The sequence below is a fragment of the Aulostomus chinensis genome, chromosome 18 (assembly GCF_037954235.1).
Source record: "Aulostomus chinensis isolate RoL2024-O1b breed Wild chromosome 18, RoL_Achi_v1.0, whole genome shotgun sequence".
In the NCBI taxonomy this organism is placed as follows: Eukaryota; Metazoa; Chordata; class Actinopteri; order Syngnathiformes; family Aulostomidae; genus Aulostomus; species Aulostomus chinensis.
Window position 1 is genome coordinate 7,297,104 of NC_141337.1, and position 12,664 is coordinate 7,309,767.

At 41.6% G+C, this 12,664-nt stretch overlaps 1 protein-coding gene across 1 annotated transcript; it reads right to left on the reverse strand.

The window, feature by feature from the left end:
* Positions 1-402: 402 nt before the first annotated feature.
* On the reverse strand, positions 403-11,864 carry fmnl1a (formin-like 1a). Its single transcript, XM_086183994.1, is given in 26 exon segments — positions 403-776; positions 907-1,021; positions 1,197-1,292; positions 1,434-1,535; positions 1,621-1,784; positions 1,863-1,992; positions 2,066-2,146; positions 2,230-2,298; positions 2,373-2,607; positions 2,683-2,885; positions 2,981-3,105; positions 3,442-3,746; positions 3,748-4,037; positions 4,209-4,310; positions 4,427-4,576; positions 5,172-5,282; positions 5,376-5,450; positions 5,804-5,897; positions 6,023-6,099; positions 6,289-6,397; positions 6,765-6,905; positions 6,989-7,072; positions 7,492-7,565; positions 7,664-7,750; positions 8,050-8,133; positions 11,363-11,864. Coding segments are annotated over 26 exon segments (3,345 nt in total). The 5' UTR covers positions 11,540-11,864; the 3' UTR covers positions 403-711.
* Positions 11,865-12,664: the final 800 nt, after the last annotated feature.

Consider the following 12,664-nt stretch of genomic DNA (forward strand, 5'->3'; position numbering starts at 1 on the left):
CACCTTAGATTCCCCAGCGATACTTTTTTTGATACGAGTTGAGATTACTAAAAAAAAAAAAAAAAATGAATGAAGAGGTGTTTATTTTGTAACTTGTTGCTATTTTTGACACGTTCAAAACTGCTAACATTAAAAAATAAACCAAATCCATAAAAAAGTGGTTTAACTTGATTTATCTGTTTCTTTTTGTTTCAGCTTCAGTTTTTTTCCCAAACAAAGCAGGTTAACAACTTAAAAAAATTCAACCATAGCGTTTGGGTCCATGAAAGTGTCAGTTTGATACCGTGCCATAATTATGATTATCAATTCAATACATTTTCCCCATATCGCTCACTCTTAAAATTAGGAGTCATCTCGAATCATTTTGTAAAGAAAGTATAAACACAGAAACAATTTGGGTAAAAATAGGTCTTTTTAATTACTCAATAGGAAGCAGCACTACAAATATACAGTAGAACATGCAAATCCATGAGGCACTGTAGAAACACGTTTCTCAGCTAAATTTGGGGTAAACTTCAGATTGAACATATCAATTATTTCAAACCTAATTCTATTTACAGGCTAAATTCACACTAAAATACTGACAAAACTACACGTATGTGTTATTATTCCGTTTGCTATACATACAAAGGATATGAAATTCTTTTTTTTGTTCGGTCCGTGTATGACCGCAGTTATATGTGTAAAAAGGAAAGTGTCTTGGACAGGTTTCTAAGAGTCTTGGCGCGGAACTGACCATCGACCATCTGTCCGCCTGTACGGCGTGTTCCTCAAATCTAAGGCAGAGCAAGGACAGGTGCACTGAGATGAAGGTAGAATTTCAACAGCATGTAAACATCAAACACGCTGCACAGATGCTTTAAACAACCTCGTGTGACTCCTCCAGGAAGCATCCTATTACTGTACCTGTGATGATGTCCTCCAGAGCGCCGTCCTTGCCCTCGCGTACCTGAGGTTTGACCTGCCTCTTCTTCAGCTCTGCTATCAGGTCCATCTGGGGCATCTTGGGCATCATCGGCCCCTAGAAGTATTTCCAAATACCAGATATTCAAAGTTACTGCCTGAGAGATACGTTTAGATATTTGTTTTACATTACAGTTTATGAGGCATCGCTGAAAAAGCTGCTTTTTTTCATGTAACTCAAAAAGAACACATATTTGATATTCTATTGCTGAACACAAGATTAAAACCTTAACCTTTTGAGCTGCAGCCTTGGTGGGAGATGGCAAGTCCTTCCCCTCGATGATCTCACACTCCATTTTCTTTTTCAGCTCAATCTCTTTTTCTGCTGTCTGTGTTCGGTCAAGGACAAACAGGATTAACTCGCAACTAGCACAACAAAATGAATACATCTCAGAACCCGCCCTCCCCACACACACACACACACACACACACTCACACACACACACACACACACACACACACTCTCTCACCTTATAGGCCTTAATAAAGCGTGCAAACAAAGGGAAAAACATTGAAGGCTGCATGGTTTTAGGGTTTTCGCCAAAATACTCCACCACCGAGCCGTAAGCCTCCTGGAGGGAGACGGGCAGAGCGAGAAGGGTGTAAAAATGTGCAATTAGGTGTTCAGGTTTCATTTTGTATGTGCTGCAGGCTCACCTGTGCTGTCTTGCCATCTTTAATCAAAGATTCCAGCTGCTCACAGTTGCTTTTGATGAATTCCTTCAACACCACACTGTCATCCTGCACCAGGAACTCCTTTTTGGTCATCTCCATTCCTCGCTCCAGTGAACGGATGTCTTGAAGAATACTGTCCAGGGATACTAGAAAAGAACGACAAATGAGTTTTCTGACTAAAACAAGCTGAGGGGATAGACTAATGCCTGACTGTGCGAATGTACCAAGTGCTGCCTTGTCCACGAAGTGTAGCTCATTTTGGAAGTTGGCCAAGTCGGGGTATTTTTCCAGGATGATATTGGTGATGAAGTGAAGCAGTGTCTGAGAGCGGTCAGTGGACTTGGTCTCCAGCAGCTGAAGAGAAGGAAAACGTTGTTTACAAACTTTATTTAATGTGAAACTAAATGACCAAATGAAAGCTACTTACAAGGTCCAGGCTCTGGAGTCGGAAACCATAAACTGCACCTCTCTTACTGCTGTTCATATAGTTGCCAAAAGCCAGAATGATCTAAAAGAGAAACACATGGGATGCCTTAGCAAAAACTAATGTTTAAGAGGTTACATCAGTGCGCTGTATCCCCTTTTACTTACTTCTAAAACCTTTTTCAGTTTGAGAGAGGACTTGATGGACATGGATGCAGCGATGATGGAGTTCAGTTGCTGTGGATGAAACAAGACCTCTGTTGAAGAAATCAAATCTCTTTCAGTTGAAGCTATAATCTACTTAAACTGACCGGCTGCAGGCGCTTGACAGTTTCCGGGAAATTGCCCATGAAAGTGAGCGTGTTTATTCGCTGACTCAGCCGTGAAATCTTTCCAAAGCGTAAAATAAATTGGTCTTCATTAGTCAGATCATCAAGTGGCCGACCATCTTTCTCGTAGTTAACCAGCAGCTTCAGCTCAAAGTCTGACGGTATGAAGCGCTCGAGTAATTCCAGGAAGTCTATGGACAAAGCCTGCTGGTCATACCTGCGGAAAATAGAAGTGACACCAGTTAGTGTGTGAAAGATAACGAGAAGGGTGGGTCATCCATGAAGCACATACATCTCGATGGCGGTGCAGATATCCGATGGACTCATTCCACCCTTGCGTAAAGTGATGGCCAGATTCTTGGCCTTGTTGGGGTCAATTAAGGACGTCTTGCTGGGGGCCTTCTGGGAGGACTTCTTTTTCATTTTGCTCAAATCATTCAGATTACCCTGCGCCTTAGTCTTAAACTGTTCTTCAAACATCTCCATGTTCAACTCCTGATAAAAACAGAACAAGAGGTACAGAAGGCGAGGATTAAAGTTTATGATCATTCCAAAAAGTGTGTTCAGAAAAGAGTGACGCATCTTCTCACCCCCAAAATCTGATCATCGTCCAGCTCGTTAAAGACGGTGCCTGTCACCTGGTTTGGTTTTAAAGGCTGCCAGTTTAATAATGGCATCCTGAACTTGGTCTGAATGGGCTTCTTGGTCTTAAGTCCTGAGAAAACCCACACCAATGCACAGAGGAGAAGTCAGACATGTCCATGAAAGAAAATGTTAGAGCTTAATTAGTCGTCAGTATTTTTCAACACTTGAAATTAAATTTAAAAATACATCATCCACGTCAAAATCAGCCTTATATGCATGTAATACAAATATGTGACAGGAGCGTTTGTCTCAGCATGACTCCTGCAAATGTTGCAACACACACACACCCGCATCACCACTACACAAGTTAAAATGAAACCTTCCAGTCCAGAAATAGCACCCAAGATGAAAAATAACAGAAATTCTCTTTAGAGACAGCTTGTTTCTTCTCAGACAACCTCCTTACCGGATTCAGAGTTTGGTGCTCCTGGTGGAGGTGGAGGTCCACCACCAGGTGGCGGTGGTGGTCCAACACCAGGTGGGGGAGGAGGAGGTGGTTGACATCCTCCCGGTGCACCAGGAGGTGCAGGAGGAGGAGGGGGAGGAGGAGGAGGGGGGGGTGCAGAAGCATAAGCTCCAGGTAACGGTGGAGGTGGTGGAGGAGAGGTAATCCCCCCTGGAGCACCGGGTGGGGGAGGGGGAGGTGGAGGTGGAGGTGGAGGGGGGAGGGGTGGCGACAGGGAGGCTGGATGTTGGGGAGGAGGAATCAATCACAGACACAGGAGCGCTGGGCTGGCTGACTGAAGCCGGGGCTGGGACTTCGATGTAATCGATCACCTTGACAGGCACAACCTGGATGTCCAGACCTCCCGAGGCGGTGCGTCCCAGGTGGATCAGCCCCTTCTCCTGCAGCTCCTGGATCTTCTGCTCCAGCTCTGAAGCTGTCTGGGGGGTAGATATGCTCAAACGCTCCCTATCCTTCTCCCTCTCCCTGTCCAGCTCCCTTTCTCTTTCCCTCTGCTGCAAGGTGCTAACCTGGGAACAGGACTCTCGCAGGCTTTCCTGAAAGAGACAAACACAGATGGAATAATCTTTAGAAGAGAAGTGCTTTTACATTTATTTGATAAGTGCTATGAAAATTGACACTCTTGGCCTTATTCTAACTAATAAATGTGAGGATGGCACACCCCATTTAGCTAGTTCAACACTGTGTGCATCAGGAAGCAGCCTTACTTTGAGCAGCTCCGTCTCCTTGGTGGCCTGCATGAGCTGAGTCTCCAGTTCAGATATTCTCTCTGTTGCCTGGTTCTCGATGTCCTGAAGCCGGTTACTCAACTGCAACATGAAATCCAGGTAACACTGCTTTAAAATCACCTTATAAACTCCACTACAACATTAAAACATGAAATTTGTTCACTAAAATGTCTCATTTCCCTTATTTTGCGGCTGACCTGGACATTATGGTCTTGCAGTTCGTCCACGTGTTCCAGCACCCCTCCTCTATTCTCAGCATCCTCCAGCAGAGCCCCCACATCTAACACATTGTCCAGGTAGGCCTGGATCTGGACCTGCAGCTTCTCACTCTGTGTCAGCTTCAGGTTCTTACACACAAACACACATTGTTATGATCTACTGATTGTTACTTAGAATACGTATATGATATTAAATCAATTGCATGTTTGTATTCTCACTTTATTAAAAGGACAGTTGATGTAAACAATGTCAAGAAAGGTAATAATTCCTCTTTTTCCTGAAGTCATTGTGGGTAGTGATGTATGACATGTGTTTTTAATATCTAACTCATGCATGTAAATGGGGGGGGGGGGGGGAGCACAAATATAAGCAGCACCTGAATACGTTTCCTGTGTTACTAGTACGCTAAGGCAAATCATCCAATCAAGTCAACTGTAACTTCACAGTACATTTTAAAGCAAAAACATCTGATCAAAGTGACAATATGACAACCAGGTTGTTCCATTATCTTATTTCAACCATCACCTATATCTTTTTAATTCCCTTCAGCTTCTAATTTTTGCTGCATTCCTGCACAGTGATTTTTTTTATTGTGTAGCTGCATTGCCGAGGAGAGTCGAGGTATAAAACTTGAATGCTCCTCATACCTGTATCAAGGAATGTGACCAATAAAGAGAAATCTTGAATCAATATTCTTCGAGTTTCATATAAAAACCAACTCACTTCCAGATACTTGTCTAACCCCAGGTGAGTGAACTCGTACTGCAGATGCACACGGAAATTCATGTGCTCTACTGAATGGACCACGATGTTTATGAACTGCATGCAGGCCACCTGAACAAAGACACAATGATGACAAATCTCATCCACAGTTCAAATGTTCCTCCATGTGTATGTTAAACCTTGTGGGACAGATAAAACACTCACCATGAAGTCAATGTTGCTGTCGTCACTGATGAAATACTCCATCAACTTCTCAAAGCGATTCTTTTCTCTGCTCACCTGAGTAAAACCAAAAATGTGGGTGTGCATGGGAACATGTATTTTAACTGTTGTCCACTAAATGAGACTTTTTCTGACAAGTGGTTTTTTTTTAGCTCAATAAAAAAAACAGACATTTAGGTTCTAAATTATTTTACCAATGCACTGTCTTTAGAATTGCAGACACTTTAATGACTGTCCTACATGAGCTAAAATTGTGACACTAGAGCATGGGAGGGCTGGATCGTGTTTGTCACGAGATGATTTGTCAAAGAGGGGAAGTCTGGAACTGGAACACTGCTAGAACTGAACAAGCAACGGCTAAATAAGCCTGTCACAAGAAGATGAAATTTGTTGTTAAAAACTCATTTAACCTCTTTGAAGTTGTCAAACGCAGAGAGAATGATGTCGTGTCCGCCCCTGACAAGACACACGGCGGCCAGCAACTCCAGCACAAGAGCTTTGGTCCTGTTGTGGCAGAAGTAGTTATTAGATATGGATACAGATAAACACAAACACATGCACACTTTCTCTCTCACACACACACTTTCTCTCACACACACACACTTTCTCTCACACACAAACACACCAACCTGGGATTCCTGCTGTTCAGGCTGAGTGTGATTTCATTCACGCAGCGTGGATGAGTCATCACCAGGTTAAAACCAGACTGAGAGAAGAATGAAAACACAAGGAGCCAAAATGTTTTTGGTTTGACAATTTAATTAACCAAACATTGAGGGTCAAAAATGATGTGTGTTTCTCCCCATAAGCGAAACAATCAGATAATTGAAGCATTGTACATATAAAGTGTGAGACAACTGTTAAAACTGTTGGGGGGGGGGGGGGGCAAGCCTACCTGGTAGTTCATGATGGCTCGAAGGCACATTATGCACACATGCACATCATCTCTCTGGCTGGACGAATGGGTCTTTTTGGTCATCTTGTTCCCCAGAGTGGAACTTAGTCTGCAAAAGACAACAAGTATGTGGACACATAATAAAATCATTTAACAAAATTTGAGCTATGTCCAAAGTTCAGGCCAACGAGCGCTTAGACACCCTTATTGAAAAGAAATATTTTCAACTATTTTTTTTTCGTTAAGGATGTCTACAACGTGGCGTCAGCAGGACAAAAATCATCCAGACAGGGAGATGAACGAGATGATAGAAATATCTCAGTCACGATTTGAATTGTCCATAAGATTAATTATTTCCCAGGTTATTGTGTCAATTGAAAAACGAACATGTCCTAAACATACTAATAAAAGTCCTTTTGCTTGCTGCACTTTTTGTCATCTGATGTCAATAATCGGTCACGTGTGGAGCCTCTTACCTCACAGTGAGGGCCCGAGCAGCTCTGGTCATCCCATGTGACTGCGAGCTGTTGGGGGTCTTGGTCAAGTCTTCCATCGACCTCTCAGCTTGTTTTCCTTTGTCTGACAGAGTGCCATTTTCAGCTGTCTCCAGCTCAAACCTACGGGGTTAAGAGATGAGAAATGTAAAATAAAACACCCTTTTTACTTCATTTAAAAGGTTTCACTGCCTACTGCTACTCACGAGGCATCGCTTTGTGCATGGGATAGATACTCCACCAGTACATCCAAACCTTTATTCTGCTCATCGAGAAACTCCTGAGCCCATCTATAAATGAGAAAGGAAGATACATTAAGACAAAAAAAATATTTGGGGGGGAAATTTTTTTTTTGCCATCCTTCATAGAGCCAGACTCGTAGGTAGATACATTTCTCTCGTGTGCATCGTGTGTGTGTGTGTGTGTGTGTGTGTGTGTTAGGAAGCTGAACAAACCGAGATCCTGAACCTTATCTACTTGGGGTGGGCCTTCCCACTCACTTCCATCCATGGTGCTAAGCTAACTAGCCGTCAGCCGGTTTCTGTGGGTCTCAGCTCCCTAATGCATGCAAAGAAGTGAGAAGGGATTCTATCTTCTTGTCTGGCTCCAGGGAGGATGATAAATTAGTGTATCATGTTTCTTTAATCCTAATATTGAGGGGGAAAAGCATTAATTCATCATCAGCTACAACCTACCCAAACATACTCACCCGATGTGATTGGTGCGAAGGGATATTTCCAAATCTTTAAGGACCTTTGTTGCATCTTGGATTCTTTTCTTGGCCTGAAGAAGCAGCAGAGGTGAGAGTCAAGAACATGCAGTGCAGTTTTAAAATCTACAAATGTGCCAAATATGAAAGGAAGTTGATTCTTTATATCTACCCTCAGTGATACCACAACTTGATCCTGGTAGAAGCTCTTGATCTTGACCAGGTAAGAAGATGGCGGGCTCTTCACCTGGAAACGCTCCTGGGGTTGAAACACTCAAAGTCAGAATTACATATTTAGGGTAATTTTTTTTCCTAAAGCTGGCTGGACACACATAAACCAGAACACTACATCTGATTCTGTTATTGTTGACGCTAGAACCACAAATGATACACAATCTCTGTTGCTATGACAACGCCTTTATCAGTTGCAACAATAGAAACTGCACTGCAAGTTCTGCATCGTCTCTGTTGCAGAGGTGTTAAGAAGTTCGATGACCCGAATATTGAGGGGGTTTTTGTGTTAGTAAGACTGGTAGGTTTGGGGTATGGTGCTCTTACCTGATCACACACGAGCTCCCACTTCTTTTCATTGTCGTATTGACTCAGTAGCTTCAGTTTATCTGGTGGCAGGTTCATGTTGCTCTGAAAGAGAATAATGTTGATGTAACATGTTGAAATTTGTCTTTTCTTTCTGCTTCAGCAAAATTATTCAGATTAACAAAACCACTCAGGAACTTTCGGTGTAGAACAGAAAAAAACTGCTGCCGGAACAACTGTTGTCACGCGTGTATTGATGGTTGTCAGTTACCTTGTAATATGGAAAGAATGAGCCTACTTGCCTGTGATAAGATTATAATAAAACTGAACAAGATGCCTGTCCTTGATTAAGCAAATGTAAACCAGCCCAATCCACTAGTAACAGTTTGTCATTATTTACTGGTTTTTATACACTTTTTTTTAAATCACTAGAGGAAATATACAGCATTCCTCAAGGAAGTTTCCTTGACCCAGTTTGGTTTTCATTATTTATTTATATTTATGAACTGTCACCATTTCATCACCAACTGTTTCTCTCTATCCTCCAACATTTAACCTGTTCAGCTCCTAAACCCAAAACTGCTCTTCTGCCACTTTTCACTTAACAGCTCTTCATGAATCCAATATGAATCTCAGTGAGACATTTTCTGTTTGGCAACGCTCCTGGATAAAAGCTATTTTCTGTCTAAGTATTTTTATAGGACAGGAATTGAATTCCAGATTTACCTCCGAATTCATAATTTTCTTTTGGATCATTGAAATACCTGGCGTTTATTTCAGAATCAGAATCAGAATACTTTATTCATCCCCAAAGGCAAATCTGTAACATGCAGTGCAGTTTTAAGTTTTTCAACTTATTGAATTTGAATCATCTATTTTCAATATTTTATTGATGCACTGTAATATTAATTCCGCAAAACTGGATCCATAGATGTCTATTTTGCTGTATATGCACTTACAAGTGCGTGCAATATTTCTGTTATCAATTTTATGGAGAACTTCATCATGCACCCCCACCACCACCACAGCCTGTCGGAGAAGGAGCTGGCTCATGAGCACCAAAAAGTTTCAAATCAAGTTGTCACTATCAGCTGAAAGCAAAAGTTTTTTTACTCTTTATTAAAAACACACACACACACGCGCACACACACACACACACACACACACACACACACACACACACACACACACACGCTTGCACACAATACTAAGAGCTATAATGGTCTTGTCATTATTTTTAGAGAAGAATTTCCAGTGTGGAAATAATCTGATCATGTGTAGTCCAGTTACAGCATTTTCCTGTCCTCAATGAAATATCCAAAATTGGCCGTCTCGCCACCGTATCAGCAGTTAATGAAAACCCCCAGTCTTCACAGTAACCCAACACCAAGGTCTTACAGCATTTCTGACCAAATCTGAAATGAAAAAAAAACATCTCCATGACTAATCTGTCTCAAAACGTGATAGATTCTTCCTCCACCTTTACCACTGCCTTCCCCGCTTTGAAAATCTTCCTCATAATTTTTGCATAATCCTGCGAACAGACAAACAAAACGAATTAACCTTTTTTTCACCACCAGCAGCAAACTATACTAAATCTATCACCTGTTATGTGACCAGCCCAAGACTCAAGATTAATCATCATAGCTGATCAGTGGGTGGAGATTATGAAACAGCTCAGTGTTAAGACTGACTCTGATCAACACTGAAGGGGGGAAAAAAAGAGACACAAACGGAAACAGACCATCACTTTGATGAGAGGTTTCTCTTCATAGGTGGGGTAAGGGCGGGGATTCACTGTGGGTTTTGTGGTGTAACACACAGCAGCCCAAAATTATGAAAGCACAACAGAAAACATCACCGGTTGTGCGTCGTTTGAACACATGAGTGTTTATCCCCCAACTTTAGGGAATCTGGATGTAGGATGGAGTACTTAAAAGCGGAATCTCAAAAAAATTTGGTTCAGAGAGGAAATGAGGTCATACTTTCAGACAATGGTTGTAATAACTTTAAGCATGAGAAGGCATGAGCAGAATATGTCAGATATTGTGAAAGAGTTATCCGTTAAAACCACTGTACTCTCTTTTCATGTGTAGTTGCATGCTTACACATGATGACATTTGCATTGCCATTGTGTCTTTTGTGTGAGACAGCCAGACATTAAATCTCACATGGCTATCAGACTCTCCTGATGGGGCTTAAAGCTTGAAATTAATCAAATCAAGCACAAGTAAACTGGTTTCAAGTGAAGCGAAGAAGATTCATGCAGCTGATCCAGAAACAAAAGATAGGATATGAGCCCATTCCATGACTAATGATCATTGTAGAGCAAATAAATACATCTTTAATATTTTATTTATTGCATCTTGTATCATACGAGAGCTGGAACAATACGTTTATCCCCCGATTTATAACTATTGTGATATTTAATTTAATTTTTTTCATTATTGTGATTCAATTTCATAATTGTTGTTTTTTGTTTTCTTTTTACATTTTTGAATATGATGATATGATATGGGAAAATGATTAATAATACACTTGCTGACACTATAAGCAGCTTCCTTCACACAGGACCTTGGAAACTAATGTTTGTTTGGTTTTTTTATTCCACCTCAAATTTACACACTACATCCATGTCAATGGACAACAACAAAAAGAAATCTTTTCTAATAATCCTACACAAATACCAAAAGAAATAAATGACAAAAGAGATCATAATAGGCAACTAAATTTCTGAAAAAGCTCTTTCCCTATAACTGGATGCACTGTGTCCATTAAGTCCATTAACAAAAGTTAATCATATTCTTTATAAGACTCATTATGTGTCTTTTTTTTAATACAAACTTGTATATTTTGCCTCCACCACAAATATTTAGCAAAGACTCAGGCGCTTCATTGTCGGAACAACAGCTTTTGATAGTTAAAGATGCTCCCAACACTAGAAATAATCATCACGATTGTACCTTTAAACATGTTGAGAGCGTGTAGAAAAGATGGTGAAACACTTGCTTTCCGTTCTGCAGCGTCTCTCTCGTGAATACATTGCTCAACTTCCCCTTAAGGCCAGCTGCCTCGCGCGCTAATCACCCTGTTGATCTCGGATCCAACAGTGAATCAGTGATCTAAATAGACACTTTTTACCGTGATATTGATATTCATATGTTCGTTTTTTCAAAAGGGACCAAATATTTGTTAAGAAAAAAAAAATTCAAAAGATTGTGAATTTCACATGGATTTTTTTATTCCTGTAACTGCAGCGAGTGCACAGGTTTTGTGTGCGTGTGTGTGTGTGTGTGTGTGTGTGTGTGTTGTTGTTTCCAATGCATTCACTCACCAGCACCATGTTAAAGCGCTCCTCCAGCTCTTCATCTGGAGGAATGGGCAGTTTTGGTGGAGCCGGCTGCTTCTTCTGCAATGTTGGTGTGGGGTCGCTCATTCCCGAAGCTGCCCCGACTGAGGTCCTGGCCTCAGCCGGTTGGTGCTCCAAGCTCCCGGCAGCAGCGTTCCCCATCACTAATCTCCAGAAGTAATCCAGGAGGAAAGCTTTACGCAAACACTTTTCTCTGAGAAATTAGTGCATACCAAAACAGAGTCGCAAGATATGCTCACTCCAAACACCAAGCAGGCCTTAGTCAAACCCTCGTGAGTAGAACATCAAGTCTCTGGTTCACATCATCCGCCTTGGTCCTGAGCATATAGTGTTGGTGAAGGAAGAAGGCAGGTCTATCATATATGTCCCCTCGTCTACGAGATCTGCAAATACCTTAGTGGGTGAGGCTTAATTGGGCCTAAATCTCACTACTCACTATACTCAGTCAGAAGGCTGCTGTGTGAGAGGAAGGAGAGGGGAGTGTGACAAACTCTGCAACACAGGCAGAAACCACAGAAGCACAAAAGCAGAAGAGTAACTTCCTGTGCATGACAGCAACATGCAGAACTTCGGGTGGAGCATAAGGTGAAAGATGAACATGGCAACTGTTGAGTGGTTTTCGATTGGTGTAGACTGCAGAAAATAAAGAAAGCAGGGTGCCCAAACATTAACGGACTAACCAGACAAGTGCAAATGCAACATGATCACACAAACACACAAAGACACATTTTTCCAACTTTAATCATGAATTCACCTGCACGAGCGATCCATGCTTTTGCCAGCTTGACCAGCGTGAATCGGAGGTTACATCTTTCATGGTCATTTCACTTCACCTGAAGCAGCAGGAGATGCGTTGTGTCAACAAGGTAGAAAGGATTGTCCAACAGCGGCTCCTGGTGCCTGAAGGCACACTGTGGTACCCTTGATGCTGCATTCGATGTTAATCGGAAAACTGCGCAATCCTCTAGAACGGAGCTAGGTTCATTCGAGATGTGATTGGCCAGCAGTTTAGATTTTAAAGACTGAAATTAGGAAACACATGTTCAAATTAACTACCTTTACCGTTTCCGACTTATTTCCATTTGAGGCTTTCTTTTTTATTAGTTGGTGGGGACAAATATATCATGTCAATTATATTCGGGGGGGGGGTATCTCACATGAATAAAAACGTGTTTTTCCTCAGTCCTATAATGTGTTACATGTGAAATGTCATTGACATTTTACTTTGCTTTTTGTTGCGAATTTTAGACCTCTAGGTGCAACTTC